Source organism: Cavia porcellus, unplaced genomic scaffold (assembly GCF_034190915.1).
Source record: "Cavia porcellus strain 051 isolate PalLab524CR breed Dunkin Hartley unplaced genomic scaffold, mCavPor4.1 scaffold_32, whole genome shotgun sequence".
In the NCBI taxonomy this organism is placed as follows: Eukaryota; Metazoa; Chordata; class Mammalia; order Rodentia; family Caviidae; genus Cavia; species Cavia porcellus.
In genome coordinates, this window is record NW_026947515.1 from 28,668,903 (window position 1) to 28,692,355 (window position 23,453).

Genomic DNA, 23,453 nt, shown 5'->3' on the forward strand with positions numbered 1-23,453 from the left:
CGAGCGGGCCTGCAAACCAGTGTGCGTCGGAGCCGCGCCTCCGGAGGGGCGGGGCGCTCCCAATCCTGTGCGACAGAGCAGGGTGGATGTTCTCGCAGCCGGTGGAGCTGTCGCGGGATTTCATAAGGGGCGGGCCCTCTCATACCCTTATATTGTTGTGGCGGAAGTGAGGCGCGGGTGAAAATGGTGAGGAGTAGTGTAGTGTGTTGTTTCTTGTTGATTCTTCTAGCTGGATTTGACCGGTCGCCGTTGGTGCACTGGGGTCCCCGGAAACCGGCGGAGGGCTAGTGACGGTGCCTCTGCCACACGTGGGGTCCGAAGCGCGCGAACGCCCCCGGCTATGTGTTCGGGTGTTAACTCGCCCTGCAGGCCGGCGAACTCGCGGAATCGACTTTCCGACGGCCACCCGGAGAAGGCGGAGTGGCCCCTCGCGGCCCTGGTAGCCTCGGCTGACCTTTGGAGTGTGCTGACCCCTAAGGCCTTGAATGCTGCGAAGCTGCGCGTGAACTTGGACTGGGTCGGCATGCCTTTGACTCATTTTCGACATCTTTGAAACGCAGTTCACATTGGAGACTCATGTTTTTAACCTTTGCGAAAGTTACGGTGGACAAAAGCCGGCTCGATGCATCGTTTTCCTTTCCTCCCTCCTTCCCTTCTCTCTTCCTGTGTGTATTTTGTTTGTTTTTTGTCTTTTCGACACAGGGTCTCCCTATACAGTTCAGACTGACCTTGAACTCACTATGTAGCCCAGGCTGGCCTCGAAGTCATAGCAGTCCTCCAAGTCATAGCAGTCCTCCTTCCTCAACTTCCAGAGTGCTGGGATTACAGTTGTGCTCCACCATACCCAGCTGTCTCTCTTTAAATATAGTGGCGCTTTCTCTTGCTGTGCAACTGTTTACCCCAGAGCCACACCTACAGATCTTTGATCGCTGACCTCTGTCCAGTAGTTTTTGAGAGTACTCGTTTTGGAAAGGTTGTAGTTAAAATGTGATCCACATTTTACAGAGAAATCTTGGGTTGCGGTATGCCTGGGTGAACAACCGAATGTCTTCAGAGAGCAGAGTTCCCATTCTGACTGCAGGATCTGTCCATACCAGGTAACTGTTGTGGTTAACTTGCCGGAAGAGGAGGCCACTGTTAGTCAAAATACCACGTAGTTAGCCAAGTGTGATGTGATGCGCCTGTAATCCCAGCTCTTGAGGGTGAAGCAGGAGAATCAAAAGTTCCAAGTTAAATTGTAAGTCGATAATAGGGCTGTGGGTGTAGCTCAGTATGAAACCACTGGGGTAAATCTCCATTACCACCGCCACTCAAAAAAGAAAAAAGATCTATATGATGCTCACTTCCTTAGACTAGGTTAAATGCAATGTAAATGCAGGTTCTTGTGTTGTTACTGTGCAAAGGATTGAGGGCATTCACAGTGTTTTGCAGTGTACCTGGATTTCTTTTTTTTTTTTTTTTTTTCCCTCCAAATCCATTTTATTTCAAGGATTAAAAAAAGAAACAATTTCAAAACACATCAATCTGGGCAATAATGGTACATACACTCCACATGGTCATCCTCAGCTCTTTCTCCCAGGGCACAAGACATTGGCCTTCAGTTGTCTGAACAATACTAGCACAAATCTTTCTGTTCAGTGAACTCAGAGAAATCAGTAGAATAACTGTTAACTATTATTTTAATATACATACACATGTTTTTCTTTGAGCTTCTCACACTAATGGAACAATATGATGTTTATATGTGTCTTATCTCACTAATGAGTATGTTCTCAAGATGCATCCATTTACCTATAAAAGTCTCCAGTTTGTCCTTTATGACTGAGTAGTACTTCACCGTATAAAAAGTACCACATCTTTTTTATCCATTCTTCAGTCATTGGGCCTTTAGGTGTTTCCAAGATCTGGCTGTTACAAACTGCTGCTGTAAACTTGGTTACATATACATCACTGTGATAATACATTTTTAATTCTTGTGAGATACCCAGAAGAGAAATGGCTGGGTTGAATGGAACCTCTAGTCTTAGTTTTTTGAGGACTCCACATTGATTTCCACAGTGGCCACCCCAGTCTGCATTCCCACCAAGAGTGGACAAGGCTTCCTTTTTCCTCACTGCCCCTCCAGCATTTGTTACTGCCTGATTTGATAGTCATCATTCTTTCTGGGGTGAGGTGGAATCTCAGTGTTGTTTTAATTTGCATCTCTAAAATGACTAGTGATGTTGAACATTTTTTAACATTAATTTTCTGTCTGTATTTCTTCATCTGAGAAGTGTGTACTCATCTCAGATGCCCAGTTTTGGATTGGGTCTTTAAATCTGGTAAGACTGATATTTTTTGAGTTCTCTATATGTTCTCAATAGTAATCCTTTGAGGAACAGCTGGAAAACATTTTCTCCCACGTTGTGGGCTGTCTCTTGACTTGGTTTCTCTTACTGTGCAAAAGCTTTCAGTAGGTAAGATCCCAGTTGTTGATTCTTTGTGCAATTGGAATTTCGTTCATAAAGTCTTTGCCTACACCAATGTCGTCAAGAGTTTTACTTACTCTCTTTTCCAGTAGATTTAATGTTTCTGTTTTAATATTAAGATCTTTGACTCATTCTGATTTTGGCTTAGTACATGGTGAAAGATATGGCTCCAGTTTTAATCTTTGGCATGTATGGAGCCAGTTTTTCCAACACGATTTACTATAGAGGCTGTCTTTCAGTGTTTGGCATTTTGGTCAAAGATAAGCTAGCTTAGTGTCTGGAATTGCTTCTGTAGCTTCTATTCTATTGATCTTCAGGGTCTGGTTTTTGTTTTTTTTTTTTTTTTTTTTTTTTTTTTTTGCCAGTACCACAGTTTTTATCACAGTAGCTTTACAGTTTAATTTCAAGTCAGGGATTGTGACCCCCTTTGTCATGTCTTTGTTGCCCAGAACTACCTTTGCTATTCTAGGTCTCATCTGGTTCCAAATGAATTTTAGGATTGATTTCTGTAATTCTCTGAGACACGCTATTCGAACTTTGATTGGGATTGCACTGAGTCTGTATAACAGTGTTGGCAGTATGGCCATTGTCACTATATTGGTTCTTCCTATCCAAGAACACAGGATATCTCTCCATTTTCTAATATCCTCTTCAATCTCCTTTTTCGGAGTACTATAGTTTTCAACGTAGAGGTCTTTTACATCCTTCATTAGATTGGTTCCTACATATTTCATTTTTTTGGATGCTATCATAAAAGGTATCGTTTCCCTGATTTTTCTTTCAGTGAATTTGTTATTTATGTACAGGAAGGCTGTTGATTTTTGAGTGTTGATTTTGTATCTAGCAACATTACTGAATTTGATGATTAAATCTAGAAGTCTTTTGGTAGAGTTTTTCAAGTCTTCTAAGTAGAGTATCATGTCATCTGCAATTACAGATACTTTAATTTCTTCCTTGCTGTGTTAATTCCTTTTCTTTCTTTCTCTTTTTTACTTTTTTTAAATTTTTGGTGCCAGGGCTTGAACTCACAACCTTGCCCTTGCCAGACAGGCGCTTATGCCACTGAGCTAAACCCCCAGCCCTCTTTCTTTCTCTTGTCTAATTGCTTCAGCTAAAGTTTTGAGAACTATGTTAAATAAGAGTGGAGACAGTGGATATCCTTGTCTCATTCCTGATTTTAGGGTGAAAGCTTTCAGTTTGTGTCCATTTAGTATGATGTTGGCTGTTGGTTTGTCATAGATGGTTTTTATCAGATTGAGACAAAGACTATCCCAATTTTTCTTAGGATTTTTATCATGAATGAGTGCTGGACTTTGTCAAACGCTTTTTCTGCTTCTATTGAGATAATCATAATATTTGTCCTTGACTCTGTTAGTATGATGCATTGTATTTATTTTACTTAACGTTGAACCATCCCTGCATCCCTGGGATGAATCCCACTTGATCATGGTGTGCAGTCTTCCTGGCAATTTGCTGCAGTCTGAGTGCCAGTATCTTATTGAGGATTTTTGCATCAGTGTTCATTAGGGCAACTGGTCTATAATTCTCTTTCTTAGTTGAGGAGTTCTCTGGTTTTGGTATCAGGATAATACTTGTTTCTAGGAATGAATTTGGGAGTATTGCTTCCCATCCAATTTCACTGAAGAATTTGAGAAGTAGTGGTGTTAGTTCTTCTCTAACTTTTTGTAGAATTCAGCAGTGAAGCCATCAGGGTCTGGGCCTTTCTTTGTTGATAGGTTTTTTATTACATCTTTGGTTTCATTTATTGATACTGAGTCATTTAGGATTTTTATATCCTCTTGATTCAGCTCTGGTAATTCATGTGTATCTAGGAATCTGTCCATTTCTTCTGTATTTTCCATCTTATTAGAATACAAGTTTTCAAGTTAGGTATAGATGATTTTTTGGATTTCTGTAGGGCCTGTTGTGATTCTGCCCTTTTCATTCCTAACTGTGTGGATTTGAGTCTTTCCTATAAAACCTGGATTTCAGTGATTTAATACGAGGACGTGGGCCTGAGGATGTAGTCCAGTGATGAGTGCCTGCCTTGTATGCTTGAGGTCCTGGGTTTCATCCCCAGCACTGCAAATGATGATGATCATAATCATGATTTTATATTAATTCCTAGCAGGCTAAGGCAGAAGGATTCCAAGGGTGAATCTAGCCTGAGAAACTTAGACCCTGTCAGAAAAGGACTGGGCATGTAGCTGAGTAACAGAGCACCTTCTTAGCATGTGCAAGACCTTTGATTCAATCCCTGGGGTCAAATAATTATGATGTATTGGTTATATTGAAATGATAATGTTTTAGAAGTAACAGGTTAAAAATTTAAATTTCATCTGTTTCTTTTTTTGAACTGTAGCTATTAGAGAAAAATGTTAATTATATTCTCATTAGAGCATGCTGGTTACGAAGTTTCGTAGACTGTCAGTATGATTAGCAGACCCTGGTTTTGTTGCTAGTAGTACTGCAGTTGTACTGCAGTCAGGGGGCTGCTGAGGACACATGTTAGCTACTTGCCCTGTTGGTTGACATATTTATTTTGTGTAGCTATGCTGCCTAGTGCAATAATTGACTGCCCAGCTCCAGGATCCACTGTTTACACTGCCACGTCAGTTCCAGTTTTCATCAGGTATCATCGTAACCTTGCAAAGGTGCAGGCATGCATTATCTGTGTAACTGATGCAAAAAATTAAAGTCATTCTGTTCAAGTGCCCCATAGCGAGGGGCTGGAATGGACCCCCTGGATTCCTGCTGCTTATCACTGCTAGGCTCTGCATTCCTGGGTCCCTCGCCATCTCAGAAGCCTGACACCAAGGTGGGCAGGGCTATCACCTTCCTTAGCACACTTGCTAGCACCCCACTTTCCGCAGTTTACATTTTGGGGAGGGGCCACATCTATTTCCTTCTGCAGGTTTTCTCTAGCATAGTAGGTGCCCAACAAGAGAGTTGTCATCAGCCTTATTTGCATGGGCATAGTAAGGACAAGAGGAGGAGATTCAAGACACGGTCCCCCCTGGGCAGGAGCAGTTGTGACCTGACATGACTACCGTCAGGGATATGGAACTGCTCTGCGGTCCACACCTCTCACCTGTCTTTCTCTACACCCACAGGGATACTGGAATCAGGGTGAGAAGGTCACGATGACTAATCTCACTGAGGAGTGAAGGAGGTGAGGGGGTACTACTTGGCTGGGCTGTACCTACGGGAGTCATCGCCATAGGAGTCAGTGTCCTAAAGTCCATGGAAAGGGCTGTCCCTACAGAACACTTCCTGCCTGAAATCTCCACCCACCATCAAGCATCAGAGTGAACTCTGTTCCTTTCTAGGTCTCTCCAGGCCCAAGTACGGGCCAGGTCACCTTACTAAGTGCCACTGACACCACCTCAGTGCCATTTGATTCCGGGACACTCACACTGGCCAGAGTCCAGCACCCAGGTGGCAGGTGCATGAGCTGTCTGAGTGATGGAGTCAGGAAGCATGGAGGTGACATCGCCCTCACAGAGTTCATGTTGCAGAAGAGGGCCAGCCCCTCAACACCTGTAAACAAGATCATCACCATGATGCAAATAGGCTGGGGGAAACAAGAGTTCCTGGGTTCTGATTTACCCTGTGGCAAGAGGAAGGTGTCAGCGGAGTTAAGAGGAAGCAGCTGCTGTAACGCCCAGCAGCGGGGTGTCCAAGAAGGGACAGTGCACACAAAGTTCTGACATGAGGGACAAGGCAGCTGGGCAGCACACTTGAGCGATGGGAAAGTCACATGGCAACAGGTCAGCAAAGCCAAGCAGTGTGCAAGCATTAGCCACACAAACCCAGTAGCCACCGATCATCCAGTGGAACAGCACAGGGCTATGAGTGGGGGTGCTGCATGGAGACCACTGGGAGGTGGAGGAACCTGGACGACAAGATGCTTGGTGAGAAGACGCAGACCCAGAAGGCTGCTAATGAGATGATTCCACTCAGATGTGCTGTGTGTGCCAGGGAGACTCCTGAGACATGGAGCAGACAGGCTTCCGGGAACAGACCCGGGGCCACTCCTGGGTATAGGGTGTCCCCTTTTGGAGTGAGATCGAGGTGGTGATCGTACAACACTATGAACATACTGAATGCCTCTGAATGACGTGCTTTAACATAGTTTCTGTCGTGCAGATTGCTCCGCAGTTTAGGAAAAGACACATCAGCAGGTGTGGCATGGCTGGCTACTTGGTGGCCCTCAGTGGTGTGGGAGGCAGCATCAGGGAACGGACCTGTTCTACCTGCTCCTGTGGAAAGAGCCGCTGCCCTCCTTCCCTGGCCCACTCCTGTGCTGGTGCTGCTGGAGGTGGACGGGGGACGGTGTCCACAACAGCCACCACAGCCTCTCCCCCAGCCGTGCCTGGAGGAGGCCTTCGGGGCGCCCATCACCAGTGATGACTATGGGCGGCTGTAGTCTGCTTGTGACACCCCACTCCTTCCTTGGCCACTTCTTCCTTCCCCAAGGTGCCTCCCCTCAACTCTGGCTTTGAGGTCCTTTCTTGCCCTGATTTTGCTCTTACAGGGGCTCTCTACCTCCCCACTAGTGCCTACCTCGTGATTTCAAGGCAAAGCCAGAAGCTTCCCTGCCCCTGTTTCCCCCACATTTGTTAGTAGTGCATATTAGTTGTAGAAATTCCTGAGCTTCATCCTGGCAGATTAGTACCCGTATGCCACATACTTTACTCAGTTCCCCTACCTTCCTCACCCCTCTTTGCCCCCTTCTGCGTGGCTTCACATTTAGCAGTGGCACAATGTCAATGATAAATTTTGATCATGCGCACGCCCACCACCCACCCTGTGCTCCCTCTCCTCCCTCCTCCTCCCTTCCTCTTGTCTAACAATAGTTTGCCATTGACTGTATCATCTTTACCATCAGCCCCAGGTGAAACGCTGCCCAGAAGAGCTCTGCTGAACGGGTCCAGCTCGCCTCAGTACCCTCCTGTTAGCAAAAGCTACCAGGTTACCAGGGTGTCACCAGCTGCCCGCAGCCCATCCCTTACCCTTGGATGTTTCTCCAGGCGACACACCAGCCTGTCCAAGAGATCACAAACCATTTTAATTGCCCCTGGCAGTGTGCACACAGTTGCATACTATGTAGTATGAACTCTCCCTTGGTCCTTCTGAGAACTCAATGGGAATCAAGGTTCTATTTTTGCCCTCCAAATGCTCAAGTTCCTTCTGGCATTAGGAGCTTCCTTACTTCTGTTTCTGCAGCTCGGTATTTCTGGAGAAACTGTTTTCTCAAGGGCTGAGAACTCAACCTTTAGTATACTCTGCTGGCTCCCTCCTTGACTTGGAGCTATGGTGTTTCTTTGCATTTTCCAGAACCATACAGAACTTTCTGTGCACGAGGCACAGTGAGATGTGCTTTCTCAGCACGAGGCAGAAACTGTTAACTACCCCTCTGGGGATGCAAAAAGGCACCCTGAAGAAAAAAAAAAAAAAAAAGCAGCCTGCCCAGGCGAGTACTACAGCTGATGCACAGTATGGCTCTGATTTGATTGGACAGCTACCTCCAACCTGTGACCTCTGGCTTGAACACAGAACTTGAGTCCCTCTGCCACAGTGGTGTTAGCCTCACTGCCTCATTCAGCAGGAAGAGGGATTTGAGGATGAAACAGCTGTGTGACCTTGGACACCTGCCTCCATCTGTCCAGAGGAAAATCCTTAAGTTCCTCCACTCACTTAATTCCCACAGAGGAAAACCAAATAGGACAAGATGGAAGGAAGGCCAGGTGACAAGCCTGCGACTTTAAGTAGAATAATCTGGGATGGTCTCTCTGGGAAAGTGGCCCCTGAGTACTGTCTAAAAGGGAGTAAAGAGTGTTTTGGGTAGAGGGAACAACAAGTGCAAAGGCCCTGAGGCTGAGCATGATTGAAACATCTAGACAGCAAGGAGCAGGGGAATGGCTGTAAGTCAGCAAGTATAGATGAGCAGGGCTCCTGGGCCATGCAGAAGACTGGCCTACACATCAAAAGGAGTGACCTAAGTAGACTCAGACCTCAACAGGCCCGGCCTGCCTGCTGTGTGCAAAACAGGCAGTGGGCACTGGAGGAAGAATTTAGGCGCCATTGCAGAGGACTGGTGGCAGCGATCAGGGCACCGCCATGCAGGTTGGAGGAAGCCGTTGAATTGGACCCTAAATGGCTCAACATTGAAGAACCACAAATTTATATAAGCCAAAATCATAGTGGTGAGATGCAGATTTTCAGTGAAGCTGCTGGGATTACCTAGATACTTTCCATAATGGATCATGGGCCAAGAAGGGCCCCAGGAGTTACCCTCTCCTTCAGCATTGTCCTCAGGGTAGAATTGGGGTGAACTGCGTTATCACTCACAAAGGAGAGGGAATCCCCACCCCTCTTGGAGTTCTCCCCCAGGCTCTGGTCTCCAGAAGGCCAAACCTAAGCGTGTAGTGGGACGCACAGCCCTGGCCCTGGCCCTGCTTCTATGGGCAGGGCCTAGACAGACGTGTGGAACCTGCTCGGCAGCTGCTCCAGCCCAGCCCAGTCCAGCCCAGTCCAGGCCAGCCCAGCCCAGCAGGACTGCGCCACAGTCCCTGCCACTGCCAGGGAGAGGAAGGCCAGTGGGAAGCGCGTTCTGTGAGTGGACAGCAGAGAAGCAATGGACAGGTCAGCATGGGTGCCAGAAGTCCTGGGGGCAAGAGAGGCTGGCTGCTTCCCTTTGGGACCAGGGGCAGCTTGTGGGAAAGAGGAGGGAACAGCTGCCCCTCGTGCCTGCCTGTGGTCTGGGCCACCCTCGGGCTGCTTAGTGCTGCTTCACGGTGATGGGCTATGTTTTGCCCCCCAGGGTAAGAGAGGAGGCAAGATCCCCAGCTCAGGTATACGGCAGCTAGCGAGGCAGACTGTGTCACCTGTGGGTTACGGGAGGGTGCAGCCAGGCTGTCCTGGCATGGTGGTGACAGCTGGCACCCCTCCCTTCTGTGCCGCACTTTCAGGGTTCATGCATTCCCTGACCTTTTCCTGACTCACTCCTCCCTCTGGAGTTCATCATGGAGCCAGTGTGTGTGTATTTGTGTGTGTGTGTGCATGTGTGTGTACCCCTGCTTCTTCCTCCTCTGCTTCCTAGTGAGAGTGGACTACATGGTTATTGTTCAAGCTGCACTGACCTATGCCCTGGCCCCAGCACAGCTTGGGGGTTGCAGAAGCTTGGAGCAGGGATGGGGGTTTGGAGAGCACACCGAACTTCTGATATTCCAAGTCCACTTTGGGGTTTGGCACAAGAGCAGTGGGTTAAGCCTTGCAGGGAGTCCTGTAGCCCTCTGGGCAGGTGGGGTCAGCAGGCAGGCTAATCAGGCCATGCATACACTGGCTATGGCCACTAGCACTGGGCTCAGGGACTTGTGGAAGAACAGGTGTCTGCAGCTCCTCACGACTCAGCCACAACGTGGGGTGCTACCTGTGGCATCTCAATGCAACGAAGCAAGGGCGATCTGGCTAGTGTATGATTTGCTGAGAACAAAAATTCGTGTTCTGTGAGCCCTGGGCCCGTGGCTCTTTGGCACCAATTTAATCACAGAGCCATTGACCCGAGTCAAAGATCACAATGTATTTGCCACCTGCTTCTGGAAGGGTGGGCTTGTTCTTAACCTCATGAGAGATTCAGCAGCAAATCTAAACCAATATAAAGATTTTATGAAGATGCTCACCCTCTTATGAGTAGACAGTCAAGGAACTCTGCCACAAAAGGAGGTCCAGGTCATCTTCCTGTCCCAGGCAGCTCGGGTCCTTTCTCTCTCCCTGGGGCTTTTCCAGCACTCTCCTCATGCAGCCAGCTGTCACTCCTACCCTCTCCCACCCTTTCCCGTGCACACCCAGGGGTGACCTTCCTCCTGAGGAGCAGGGAAAAGCAAGGAATAACGTGTTTACTCTGTCACCTGCCAGTCCCTTCCCCTTGGTGACTGTCACCTAAACCCAGTCACCTTAGAGAAGGGCACCCGTGATAATTACACTGGGATGAGAGCGTAGACAGGAGCCTCCCCAGACCCCTGAGATCCTGGGCATCTTCCAGGTGCTGGGTTCTTTGCCCCCAGCTGCACCCCCAGTGTCTAGGCTGAAGGCCATTTCCTTTTTTGACCACTGAGCTACTTCTACTGTTTGCCTTGATAATGACTTAATGACTTTTATTGAACCTGTATCTGCTCATTCTAAAAAGATTTAGCAATGCAGAAAGAAGAAGAAAGGAATAGCTTTTCTAGAATTCCACCATCATAAATAGCAAGCATCAGTACTGGGGAGCAGGATTCTGAAATCTCCCTGCATTCCAACTCTGTCTCTGTCTCTCTGTCTCTATCTCTGTCTCTGTGTTTCTGTTTCCCTTTTTTTCTGCCTCTCTCTCTCCCCCTCTCTCCTTCCCTCCCTCTCTCCTTGCCTCCCTCCACCTCCTCTCTCCCTCTGTCTCACACACACACACACACACATACACACACACACACCCTCAATTTATGTTAGGTTTTTGGCACAGCTGAGAGGCAAAGACAGAGATTGAAGAAAGCCTTTATTCCCAGGCTGGAGGACTGCTGGAGATTGTGAGGACCCTCAAAGGAGACAGAGCTGGGGAGTCGCTTTTATGGGATTGGAGTCGAGGCGAAGACCACGTGAATGGACAGGTCATCATGTTGGGAGAGGATGACTTTTTGACATAGCAGATGGAGACTTCCTGAGTAGATGGCGTAGGGAGAGAAGCTGGAGGACCTTTGGTGGCTCGTGATGGGAAGACAGAATGTTTATTATTTTGGGACCAGGAGATGAACTCGGGAGTTAGTGTGGGAGAGATGCGCTGTTGGTTTAGGGGTCGGTGCCATGTTGGGTGGGCGCTGTGCTGAGCCTGGCATAGTCTCACAGGAGCAAAACCCATCCGTTTACATTGATTTTGTGCTTTGAATTTGCCAAAAGCAGCCAATAGGGCTGTTGTTCTCCAAGAATGTGCGAGGGGAACCTCTGCTGCCTCTGCAGCACCCAGGCACATTCCTGGGAGGTCACCGGGAGGAACATTATTCCAGAATGAGGAAGCAAAGGGAGGGGCAGGAGGAGGTGGGCAGGCAACCTGTGGCCCTGCTCAGCCCTCTGAGGTGGCAGATAGGAGCTGGCAAGGAAAAAACCCAGCTCAAGTTGTGACACAGGACAGCTGGATGCCCAGCTGTGGTAGAGGCTGGGCCCAGGCAAGGAAGGGAAGAAGACATGGCTGGCATCCCGTACACTGCAGGCAGCCAGCACTGGCCTCAGGGTGGCCTGGGCAACCAGCCAGGTCCTTTGCACTGAGCTACATCCCTGGCCCTTGATTTGTAGTTGTTGTTTTTGTTTTTCAATTTTGAGATAGTTTCACTAAGTTACTAAATGGCCTAAGCTGGGCCCAAATTTGCTATCCTCCTGCCTCAGGCGCCAAGAGTTCCTTTTTTAAAAATAACTTTATTGACTACAGTTCACTTGCCTTATGATTCACCTGATTCAGATGTACAGGTCAATGTGTTTAGGATTCACAGACGTATGCTAATGGCAACACAGTCAACTTCAGGACATTTTCAAGACCTCTAACGGCGACCTTCCCATGCCCTTCAGCTGCTGCCTGGTGGATAGTAGGGTTCCAGAGACCCCTAGTAAATCTAAACAAGGCCAGCTTCCAGTGCACACCCAGGGTCCTGAGCTTGGTTGGCTGGCCTGTGGTCATTGCCTGGAGACTCAGGATATTTTGTTTAAACAAGAGTACTGTGTTTTTATTTCTCTCTGGGCCCTGCAGATTACATAATCAGTGCCAAACTGAGTAGAATGTTGCTTCGATTTGGGGGTCACACCTGACGACGGAGACACACAGGGCCCTCCACTGAGGTGCCCGTGGTCACACATCCTCGAGGACAGGCAGCATTCCAGGCTGTGGCCCATTTCCCACCCCCGTTCCCCTGTGTGTGTTATGCATTTCCTGCCACAATAAGTTACTGCAAGCTGGGTGGCTTCTGACTGGTTTGTTGAGAGTTCTGGGGGCCAGCAGCACCATGCTTTCTGGAAAAGTCCTAGGAGAGAGCTTTCTCATGCCTTTCTCAGAGCTTGTGTTGCTGACCATGTCCAGCAGTCCTTGGTGTATGTGAGCATCCACCACACACACTGCCATGTGCCTCTCTTGGGGCTGTGTCTCTCCTCCTCAGTAGGTGTCACTGGTCGGGGCTAAGGAGGTCCCATTCAAGAGGAGGTAGGGGTCTCAACATGGCCCAGGCAGGTTCTCAACTTCTCATCAGAGAAAAGCATTTCAGGAGCATGAGTGAGAGGCATAGACCCATGTGCTAGGTGGTTAGAAAATAAGAGAAAATAGGCATCAGCTTGAAGATCTGAGCAGACATGGTGCTGACAGAGAGGATCCGATGGCTCTGTTACTAAGGAGGGGGACAGACCGGGTTCTAGTTAACCATGATGTCAGTTCTGGTTTTGCATGGCGGCTCGCGGAAGCCCTTATTGCTTAGTCCAAAGTCTCTACTAAGTGCCTTTTCTGCAAGCTTAGTTTGAGTCTTGGGGAGGCTCCACTGGGACCCCAGTGACCACAGGTTTAGGCCAGCGAATGACTAGAGACTTCCTGGGGCTCATTGGTAGTTGAATGTTGTCTCTATGAGTCTTTTATCTTGGTATCTTCAGTCTTGAAGGGGGATGAGACAGGCTTATGTAAATTTAGGACTAATCAATCTTGTATCACCAGCTTTTTGACACATGTTCCCTAAATGACAAACACGCCTAAGTGTGGAGGTAGCAGGCATCTGACCCAGAGTTTCCGTGTGATGCGAGACAAAACGAAGGACAAGCTTTACTCTGCTTTTAGTAAAAGCATCTAAAGGCCCGAGCAAAGAGAAACTGTCGTTGTGGTGGTGGTGATGGTTGTGTTTTGTGTCATGTTATTGTTCTTTAGCAAAAGCAGCTTTCAAGTCCCTAATTACCTCAGAAGAACTCAGATGATGCTCTTAATGAGTAACAGGTTTTACAGGCCTGGTCTGTTCTCTTCCCCTAGCGGGTCAGTGTTTCAGAAGGACTCTGGTCATTGGAGAAGGGCCTACCCTAGTGACCTCAACTCAATTCTGTCTGCATAGACCTGTTCCCAAGTAAAGTCTGGAGGTGGGGAGTTCAATACATCTTTTGGGGGGCATGGGCCCCAGCACCCTAGCTCAGATGCATCAATTCAGCATCCCCTGGAGGAGACCAGGAATGAGCTGGTGGGGAGCAGCAGCAGGTCGGAACTGCCTTGGACCCTTCCCTGGCACCTCCACCCCCTTTCCAGTGGTTCTTTCTTCTGTATGAGGAAACGGGAATGGTGGCTCTTGGTGTCTTTGAGTCATGACTGTGCTCTTGTTGGGTGCAGAGTTCAAAGCTCAGAATCAGTCTGGAAAATCTGCTTCAGGCACAAGGAGCACCCACAGTAGCTCAGGTCTCCTTTCCAGTGATTTCTGGTATAGGAGTCTCTCTCTCTTTCTTTCTTTCTCTCTTTCTTTCTTTCTTTCTTTCTTTCTTTCTTCCTTTCTTTGTGGCAATGCTAGGGGTTGAACCCATGGCTTCACACATGCTAGGCAGGTGCTCTACCACTGAGCCACACCTCAGCTTCATCTGTCTTTTTAATGGCCTATTTACATATGCACAGCATACTTTGACCCTTCCCCCCATATTTTTTTCTTTGCCACTTGTTGAGCCTTTGGTGCCTGAACTTCGATTTGCAGAGCTGGTCTTGTGGCTTGGAAGAATTGTCAGGTCTTCTTAGAACTAGTCTGACTTGTAGCCCTTCCTATCCAGCCCTGTCTCACTAGCAGCCTGCAGGGAACGGGGCTAGCAGCACCCTGGCTTGGGTGTACTGGAGCTTGGGCACAGTGAAGCCAGCCCACTGCTAGGTGCTTATGCAGAAGTGAGTGTGACCCTCTCCTGGCCAGTGGCTCCTGGGATGGACTGTGAAGCTGTTTGTGGAGACAGGACTCTCCAGCTATCGTTCTCTGTTTTTCAGATTACAAGGGTTGATTCGCTGTTTTCCAAACATTTTTAATGTACAGACTTCTTGAACTCTGCCTAGGCCAGCCTGTCATTCCAAACCCCAGGAACTCACAGGCTAATAAATGTCTCCACTTGCGCCCAGAGATGCCGAGGGTATCCACACAGCACTGTGTGTGGCACAGGACAACTAGAACCTGCCTCGTGTCCTTCCTCGGGAGGATCACTACACTGGTAGCGGTTCTCTCGGTTTAGAGGGGAACATGAGTGAATGGAACTGCAGGCGTCAGAGCAGTAAAACTTGGGGCTGGAATGCGGCTCAGTGGGGAGCGCTTGCCTGGCATTACGCCAGGGCCCTGGGTCCACTCTTCCCAGAAAAAAAAAGAAGAAAAAAAAAAGATAAAACTGCCAAAGCATGTATCACCTTGTATTTGTGTGAAGTGAGAGTTAACAGTAAAAATACTGTTTATATATAAAATTACCATGCAGTGATATGGGTTCATAAACAATATCTCTTTGTCCCTTCTCTTTAGGGGGACACACTATCAATTCCAAATTGATAATGGAATTTGGTTAGCTGAGCTCAGCAACCACGAGCATAGACCCCTGTTTCAGAGTCCCACTTAGTGTTTGAGAACTGAAGGGTCCTAAGGCATTTAGAGCAAAAACCCGCAAAGCAAGACGCCCTGCTGGAAAGCTAAAATCCTACATTAATTTTGGTGGGCACCTGTATCCTGCTTCTTTGTTGAGCAGGTTAATTTTTCTCTTGTGAGCGCAGCTCATTCTGATTTTCTCATGGGATTTGTACCCTGAGTAATTTTTCACTTCACTGGGTCAGACACAGGGCACAAGATGGAGTTAGTTATGCCAGGCTACAACATGCAGGAAAAGTATCATGCAAAACCATTGCTGATACATTCTGTTGCTAGCACATTCATAGGTAGGAAATGATTTTTAGAACAGCAGTTACCTCTGGGTGGAGCGGGAGGGAACAGGACAGAGGAGGACAATCAGGCACCAGCTGTCGGTCTCTGGTGCATTCCCTTCAAAGCAGGTCTGAAGAGCAAAGCGCAGATGGTGGACTCTGAGTGGTGGATACCTGGCTGTTCACTGCGTGGTTGGCAGGGTATTCCATATACCCCAACAGACCTAGTCGGAGATGGTCTTACAATATTTACATGGGTTAATGGGCTCCTGATCTAGGGCAGCATAGGGAGGGCAGAAAGTGTGGAGATGGCTCACCCACAAAGCTAGTCTGGGCGGGAGGCTGACAGGGAGCCTCTGAGCCCACCCCCGACACAGGGTCTCAGGTCTTAGGCCAGTCTGCATGTCAGCTGCAGGGCCACTTTCTGAGGCTTGCTGCTGTGCTTTGGCCCAACAAAGCCGGGCCTCTCCGTGTCCCTGTCCGCCGGGGCCTGTCCATCCTACTGTCTGCTGTTTCTCTGCCTTTTTAACCCACAGTGCCCACCACCTGCTGCCAGCGCCTTTACTGCAGTGCTGTCTCTTTTTAGTTTGGCAGGATTCTTAAGATACTTTTTTTAACTTTTTTTATTGGTACCAGGGATGGAACTCACAACTGCCTGCTTGCAAGGCAGGCGCTTATGCCGCTGAGCTAAACCTCCAGCCAAAGATACTTTTTACAAATGTCATTCCCCCAGCACTTTCCCGACACCCCCTACCCCCACCTAGGGGGCCTTCGGGCAGCAGACGCTCATGTTGTGCAGTTCTGGGAGCCGAAGTCCAGTGAAGGCCAGGCTCACAGGTCTGCAGGCTCCAGGAGGAGGAGTCCTGGCGCTCCCAGCTTCTGGGTCCGCTTTCTTGGCTGCAGCAGTACTCTCCCATCTCTGTCTCCCTTGTCACTTGGGCTTTTCCTCTATCTCTTTGTCCCTTCTCTTCTTAGGAGGACATCAGCTCCTGGTGTTGACGCTCTCTGTAATCCAGAGTGACCTCTCCTTACCCACTCCCATCTACACAGAGTCTGTTTACAAACCAGGTCACGTTCCGAAGTTCTGGAGGGCCACGCATTTGTGGGGCCCAGATCTGACTCACCCTCGCCCTTGTGTTAAGAAAGGTTAACTTGGGGCTGGGGGTTTAGCTCAGTGGCATAAGTACCTGCCTTGCAAGCAGGCGGTTGTGAGTTCAATCCTGATAAAAAGGAAAAAGACAAAAAAAAAAAAAAAAATGAAAGGTTACCTCAAAGGAGGCCTCCCTCTGAGAGCTTCAAGGGGCACTCCACACCCCTACCACCTCCCTTCCACCCACAAATAAGAGACCACGCCTTTTTTATTCAGAGAATTTCATTTTAGGAAAACCTATGAATGTTTCAAAACTACAGCCTGAGCCACGCCTTTCCTGTGCTCCCCACCCCTGCACCCTTCTCTCCTCTGTGTCTTTGGGACCTCCATGCCCTTCACTTAGCCATCCTTTCCTCTCCCCTCTGTCCATAGCTTCTGGGGTTCATGCTCCAGAGAAGCATGAGAAGACAACAGTAGGGCCTCCAGCATTCATGAATGAATGTAGAAAGCAGTAATTCCAGAACTCGGTGCCACTTGCATTATTTTAGATTAACTTTTCCAAAATATTTACTAATTATGTTTTTTTTTTTTTAGGTAAAGCTCCAGCTGACCCAGAAAGGTAAGACTTTGTGACTTTGTTTTTCTTAGAGTCAGATTAAATAGACGGTGTTTTGGGACCTAATGTGATGTAGACATAGAAACCAAAAATGACAAAATCTGTAGAGGCTGTTCTAAAATGACCGAAGAGAGGGACCTGCAGAAGCAGAAGGGTTCCTTCCAGCTCTCTGGACAGTCTGCAGACCAAGACAAAGCTGGCCTCTCTAAACCAGCCATCCAAAAGCTCTGTGGTGGGTGCAAACCTTGCCTTGGTACTGCCCTGAGGACCTCTCCTGCTTCATGGCTGGACTCAGATCTGGGCAGGTGCCCTCACCCCAGCAGGTGCTCAGTGATGTCACAGCCACCACAAGAAAGGACAGGAATATCTCCTGTCATAGCTTCTGACCAGGAAGGGCCCTCACAAAGTGCTGTTCCATCCATGCTGAAAAAATGACAAGAACTCACCACAGTGCTAAAAGCAGTGTGTATTACATACACACACATTTCACAACATGTCTCTTGACCCTGCTCCTCACCTGACTGCTACTGACCCCTGCCAGACAGCACCCACTTCCAGTAGACACAGGCAACACCTCTGACCGCTGGACTCAGTATGCAAATGCTCAGGTTTAGTCTTGACTTCCTTCTCCTCCTCCTTTTCCTCCCCCTTCTCCTCCTTCTCCTCCTCCTCTTCTCCTTCTTCTTCTTTCCCATTTTTTGCAATACTGAGGATGTAACCCAGGGCCTCCCACTAGTTAGGTGTATTAGTTAGTGTCCCAATACTGGTACAAAATTCCTGACACCTGGAGAGTGGAGAAATTGATTTGGCTCCTGGCTTCAGAGGGATCAGTCCAAGGTCATTTATGCCAAGGCAGAAACGTCATGGCAAAAGCAATTGACGAAATGAAGCTGCTCATTTCATGGCACCCAGGAAGCAGAGCACAGAAGAAGAGTGCCAGAGAGGAAAGGGCAGGGACCAGATGTATTCCCCAGAGTTACAGTGCCATGACCCACTCTCCATACCTTGAAGCATGCTCTGCTTATCTCCTGGGCATCTCTCAAGCCAATCAAATTGACAATCAAGCTTAACCATCACACTGCTGAGCCAAGCCATGGCAAGCCCCCTAACTTTGTTTCATTATCACTCCCTAGGGAACCCTTCCAGACATCTCTCCCTAACAGCCTCCCATGACATAGGGACATCGTAAATATGTGTGCCTCTGTTTAAGTGAATCTGTTCTTTGAAGAGCTCAAACCTGTGTCCCCAGACCACTGTCACCCATTGGGAGTTTCCTTAATACACCCTTGAATATGAATATTCTAGACCCTTCAGAAAAGTGATATATTTAGGGGGGTAGGAGATTTTTTTGGTGCTGGGATGAAACCCAGGGCGGCAAACATCCTAGGCAAGTGCTCCTGATCTGATTCTAAACATTGTGATCAGTGAAGTCCCTTACCAGCAAAAGGCCAGTCCAGGATGCTGACCCCGGGTGAAAACTACTTCCTCCCACAGTGCCTTTGCGAGGGGACTTGGCCTGATGCCTAAGCCAGGACTGGATTTGCCCTTTCCTGGTCGTGACACCAGGACCAGGGTGGAGGCAGGGTGGTGATTCTGGGTGTATCCGTCACCTCCCCAGAGTTGGCCGTTCCCTTCTCTTCTAGCAAACTGGGAAGTGGATCTGAATGCAAACCCAGCCCCCACGGTCATTCCCTCGGTGCCCTGTGCCCTTCCAGAGCCCGCCCTACACCAGCCATGGCAGAGCTGTGCCGCACGGATTCCACGCTCACAGCCCTGGACGAGGACGCACTGTGGGAGATGATGGAAAGCCACCGCTACAAGATCGTGCGCAGCATCCACCCCAGCCGCCTCACCCCCTACCTACGCCAGGCCAAGGTGCTGGGCCAGCTGGATGAGGAAGAGGTCCTGCATAGCCCCCGCTTCACCAACAGTGCCATGAGAGTCGGTGAGTCCCGCGGAGGTCCCCACGGCTCCTGCTAGGCAGGACTTCCTACGAAGGGGACAGAGGTCTGGGCTTTAGGAACATTGCGTTAGTCCTCCAGGGCAGCTCCAATGAATGATCGCAGCGAGATGCTTTAAAGCCAAAGCACAGGCGCTGCAGTGTCTGCCAGTGGCAGGGCATGCTTCTTGTGCAAGGTCCTAGGTTCCACTGACATCATCCAGTGGGGAGAAAATGCCACATAGCAATTTATTCTCCCGTCATGGCACTGGCACGCCTTCACTCCCTCCAGGGCCAGGGAGAGTCCTTCCTGCTTCTTCCAGCCCTGGGCACTTGAGGTCTTCCTTGGCTGGCGGCCATGCCCCAGCCTCTGCCTCCATTTCCATGTGGGTTTCTTCTCTGTCTTTTTCTCTTCAGTCACTTAAAGATACTTGTCACTGGATTTAGAGCCCACCTGGATATCCAAGATGATCTTATCTTGAGTTCTTAAGGTTTTTTAATTTCCAATTTTATTTCACTAACAACAGCATTCACACAACACACACACGAGGTTTTAGTCAGACACCCAGGACCCAGGTGGCCTGGAGTTGGACTCAGGGTACAACGGCATCGAGAAGGTTCTTAGAGGGAAGTTCTCAGCACAGCGAGGGAATAAGGCGAGGAAAGAACAGGTAAGGGCTTCAAAGGGGGCTGCACGACCTCATCACCTTCAGAGCCAAGGAAAGAGTCAAACCAAAAATCAGCAGACCTGAAGCCCGTCCAGCTTCGTCCCTGGGCACCTGCTCTGGGGTCTCCTGCATTACCCACCCTCTCCTCTTACCAAAGAGTACCACTCTTCAGTCATCAAGCTACCCAGGTCACCACTCACAATGTTTCAGCTCCAAAAGCATGGTCCTCACACTTTGAGCTGTCTGGTAAACTGAGCTAAGACACCACGGCATCTCTTGCTCCGAACATCAATCTTCCTTCCTCCCTTCCTTCCTTTCTTTCCTTTTCAAGAGTAAGGAAATTGAATTGGGGAAAAGGAAGGAAGAACAAGAATATCTCCCAAGAGACAAGAGGGGCCCCAGATGGGTTGTTTGAGATCTTTAATTTAATTACGTCCATGATGATCTATTTTCCAAGGAAATTTACATCTTTGGTAGGGCGTGGGGCAAGGGTGCTGTTCAGCCCACTGCAGAAGTCATTTTCCAGGCTCTTTCAGGCTGTTTATGCATTCATACCTGGGGTGCTCATGACAAGCCTGGACTGTGGAGCCCAGGCAGAAAGCAACAGCTCTTAACTTTATAATGCACAGGTATGTTGGGTCACGGCCCTCCAATATGGGACAGACTCATCCAGGCTTGATTGTAGCTGAGGAGGTGGGATTTGGGCCCAGTGCTGGAGATCTACCCAGGCTCCCTGGGGCCACCCGCTGGGTCCATGTGGGCTGCCACGTGCTATTTCCTCATGTCAGGACCTGTGTCTGTGCATGGTCTTCAGCCCGAGTTGCCCCAGAGTAGCTGCTCAGGAAATTCGAACTTGGTCTCCTAGAGCTGACTGAGTCACGTGATGGAATTAGAAGCACAAGAAGGGCCCAGGCTGGCCCGGAACCCCAGAGAAATGCTCCTGTCCCCATCCCCAGATGCATCTCCAGCCCGACCTCACTCATGAGAAGCCAGCCCAACCCTGCTGTGCTCACCGGCCCTGGCAGCTCACGAAGGCCCTCTCCCTTTTTCCTAAGGGCACCTGCTGGACTTGCTGAAGGCCCGAGGGAAGAACGGGGCCATTGCTTTCCTGGAGAGCCTGAAGTTCCACAACCCTGATATCTATACCCTGGTCACTGGCCTGCAGCCGGATGTGGACTTCAGCAACTTCAGTGGTGAGTGCTTGGCCTCCGAAGGACTGGGCAGCATCCTCCTGGAGTCCGGGGCCTTCCTTGCAGGTGCCCCTAGCTTCTCCTGCCTTCCTCCAGGCGGGGTGCTGGCCTGAGCCTGGTACTCCGCCATTCACCTCATGGGCTAAGCCAGAGAGGGAGCCCTGCCCTTAGGTTTTATAGAGTCCACCTTTACTCACCCAGCATCACAAGGACCCGCGGGGGCTGATCAAGAGATGCAGGCCAAGTTTTTACTTTGCTCAAGGCTGCAGTCCCAGCACCCCAGCTTTGGGAGACCGAGGCCCCCTCCCACAGGAAAGGGGGTGGGGCCTTCTGCACTTGGGCACCTCAGGCAAGTAAAGGTTATGCCTTCCTGGTAGACGATGAGGCTGTTTTTTGTTGAGTGATTTTAGACCTGGGAGGGGGGCGCTGTTGACAGATGTAAATAAAAAACAGGGCTCACAGTCTCAGAGCAGTGAGTGACACACCCTCTCTCCCTCCTTTGCCTTACACTACATGTTGTGAGAGAGTGTCGTTGCACGCATTTAGATCTGTTGTGCGTTATCCGGGGATGGCAGTGAAAACAGCTTTAACTATCCACGGCAGTTCGTACCTGTAATCCCAGCCATGGGGAAACCGAGGCAGGAAGATCAAAAATTAAAAACCAGCCTGCACAACTCAGCAAGACACCCTCTCAAAATTCAATAAAAATGGCTGAGGATGCAGCTTGGTGATAGAGCACTTGCCTATCATGTGGGAGGCCAGGGTTCAATCCCCAGTACCATGCAAAAATTTAAATAAGAAAGGAAAAAGAGAACAAGAAGAATGACTTAGTTTCAAGTGCACGTGAAATGTGAGGAAGGAGCTGGGTCTGGAAAGCCAGCTCTCATAGGCAGGGGACAGGAGCAATCACTGTGCAGAAGTCATGCCGTACTATTTTTTTTTTTTTTTTTTTGTCTTTTTCATTTTTATCGGTACCAGGGATCGAACTCACGACCGCACACTTGCAAGGCAGGCGCTTATGCTGCTGAGCTAAATCCCCAGCCCCATGCCATACTATTAATCAGAACACAAGGTCCAGTTGAGGCTGGGGGCGAACAGCTCGGGTCTGGGTGCAAGAGTCAAAGGCCCAGAGGCTGGAAATGTGCAAAGCAGCAGTGCCACAGCCCGGCCCCCGTTTCCCCTGCAGGCCTCATGGAGACGTCCAAGCTGACTGCATGCCTGGCTGGGGCCATTGGCAGCCTGCAGGAGGAGCTGGCCCAGGAGAAAGCCCAGAAGGAGATGCTGCTGCGGCAGTGCGCGCGGCTGCAGGAGAGCCTGGCCCGGGCAGAGGTGCACATCGAGGGCCTGCGCCAGCTGGAAGCTGACCACAGCCGCATGAAGTGTGAGGCCAGCGCCCACTTCCACGAGGTGCTGAAGCTAAAGGACGAGATGCTGAGCCTGTCCCTGCACTATAGCAACACCCTGCAGGAGAAGGAGCTGGCCACCACTCGCTGCCGCACCCTGCAGGAGGAGGTAGCCCTGCCAGGCCCTGCCTGATCCTGCTCTTGTACTTGTGCTGGTACAGCTGGCTGCCTCCCCCACAGCCAGCAGCCCTCTGCTACAGCCCTGCGGAGGCCCCTCTCCGCAGGTGGTCACCTCGGTTGCTCTGCACTGCCCTGTAATTGCCCATGAGTGCCAGTGGCCTGGCTAGTCAGAGTCTGGGCAAGGGCAGGCTCCTCTAAGCTCCTTATCACTGGGCCCACCTGTGAGCCACTGCCCCAGCAGTTCAGGGCCCAGGGACAGTCCCTCTTAGGGCCCACCTTTGTCTTCCTCAGACCAGGAGGACAAGAACATCATTGCACCAGGCTCTGCTCCCCTGCTTAGGTGTCCACTTGTTTCCTGCCAGGGTAATGAACTTCGTGTCCACTTCTAAGAGTTCTCTAAACTCGAAGACACCCATTCACATTTTGCCATGTGCTCTTTGCTTTTAATTATGCTATTTGTTCGCACTTACTTGTCATTTATCATTGTGCTAGGTTCTGAAGCCAGAGCTTTTGCACTGAGCTGCATCTGCAGCTCTTTTTGTTTTTATTTTGAGACAGTTTTGTTGAGTCATTAAGTTGCCCAGGCTGGGCTCAAATTTGAGATCTGCCTTCCTCAGCCTAGGGCTGCAGGCATGTACCTCCACACCTGGCTCTGTTGTTTGCTTTTGAATTTTAATTATTTATGAATAATTATGTATTTATTTTTAAAAATTAAAATAATACAAAGAATACCCACATACCCTTACTTTCACATTTACCTTGTCTCTGTCTCTTCACACATTAGCCCAGGCTGGTCTTAAACTTGCAACAATCCTCCTGCCTCAGCCTCTTGAGTGCTGGGATTATAGGAGTCCACCACCATGCTTGGCTTAATTTACAGTTTGTATTTCTGTTTTATCACTGACCTAAATCACGCCCTGGCCAGCTTTTTCCTCTCCAGTCCAGGGTCCCATGTTATTGTCATGCTTCCTCTTTACTCTCCTTCGATCTGAAACATTCCCATACTCTTTCTGTCTGTTACAAGATGAATGTTTTCGAAGGACACAGCC

The 23,453-nt window shown here is 49.3% G+C and overlaps 1 protein-coding gene across 10 annotated transcripts in view; it reads left to right on the forward strand.

The window, feature by feature from the left end:
- The first annotated feature begins 71 nt into the window (after nt 1-71).
- The window catches only part of Card14 (caspase recruitment domain family member 14), a 41,534-nt gene continuing 18,152 nt past the window's right edge, over nt 72-23,453 (forward strand). For 2 of the 10 annotated variants that reach the window (XM_003464887.4, XM_063242149.1), the window contains exons 1-6: nt 97-1,097; nt 5,582-9,116; nt 17,063-17,087; nt 18,800-19,029; nt 20,747-20,884; nt 22,068-22,393. In XM_003464887.4, coding sequence (XP_003464935.3) covers nt 18,819-19,029; nt 20,747-20,884; nt 22,068-22,393 — 675 coding nt within the window. In that variant the 5' untranslated portion in view covers nt 97-1,097; nt 5,582-9,116; nt 17,063-17,087; nt 18,800-18,818. Of the gene's footprint in view, nt 1,098-5,581; nt 9,117-17,062; nt 17,088-18,727; nt 19,030-20,746; nt 20,885-22,067; nt 22,394-23,453 lie in introns of all 10 variants that reach the window. The other 8 variants (XM_063242144.1, XR_010045216.1, XM_063242150.1 and 5 more) reach the window with 8 other exon arrangements.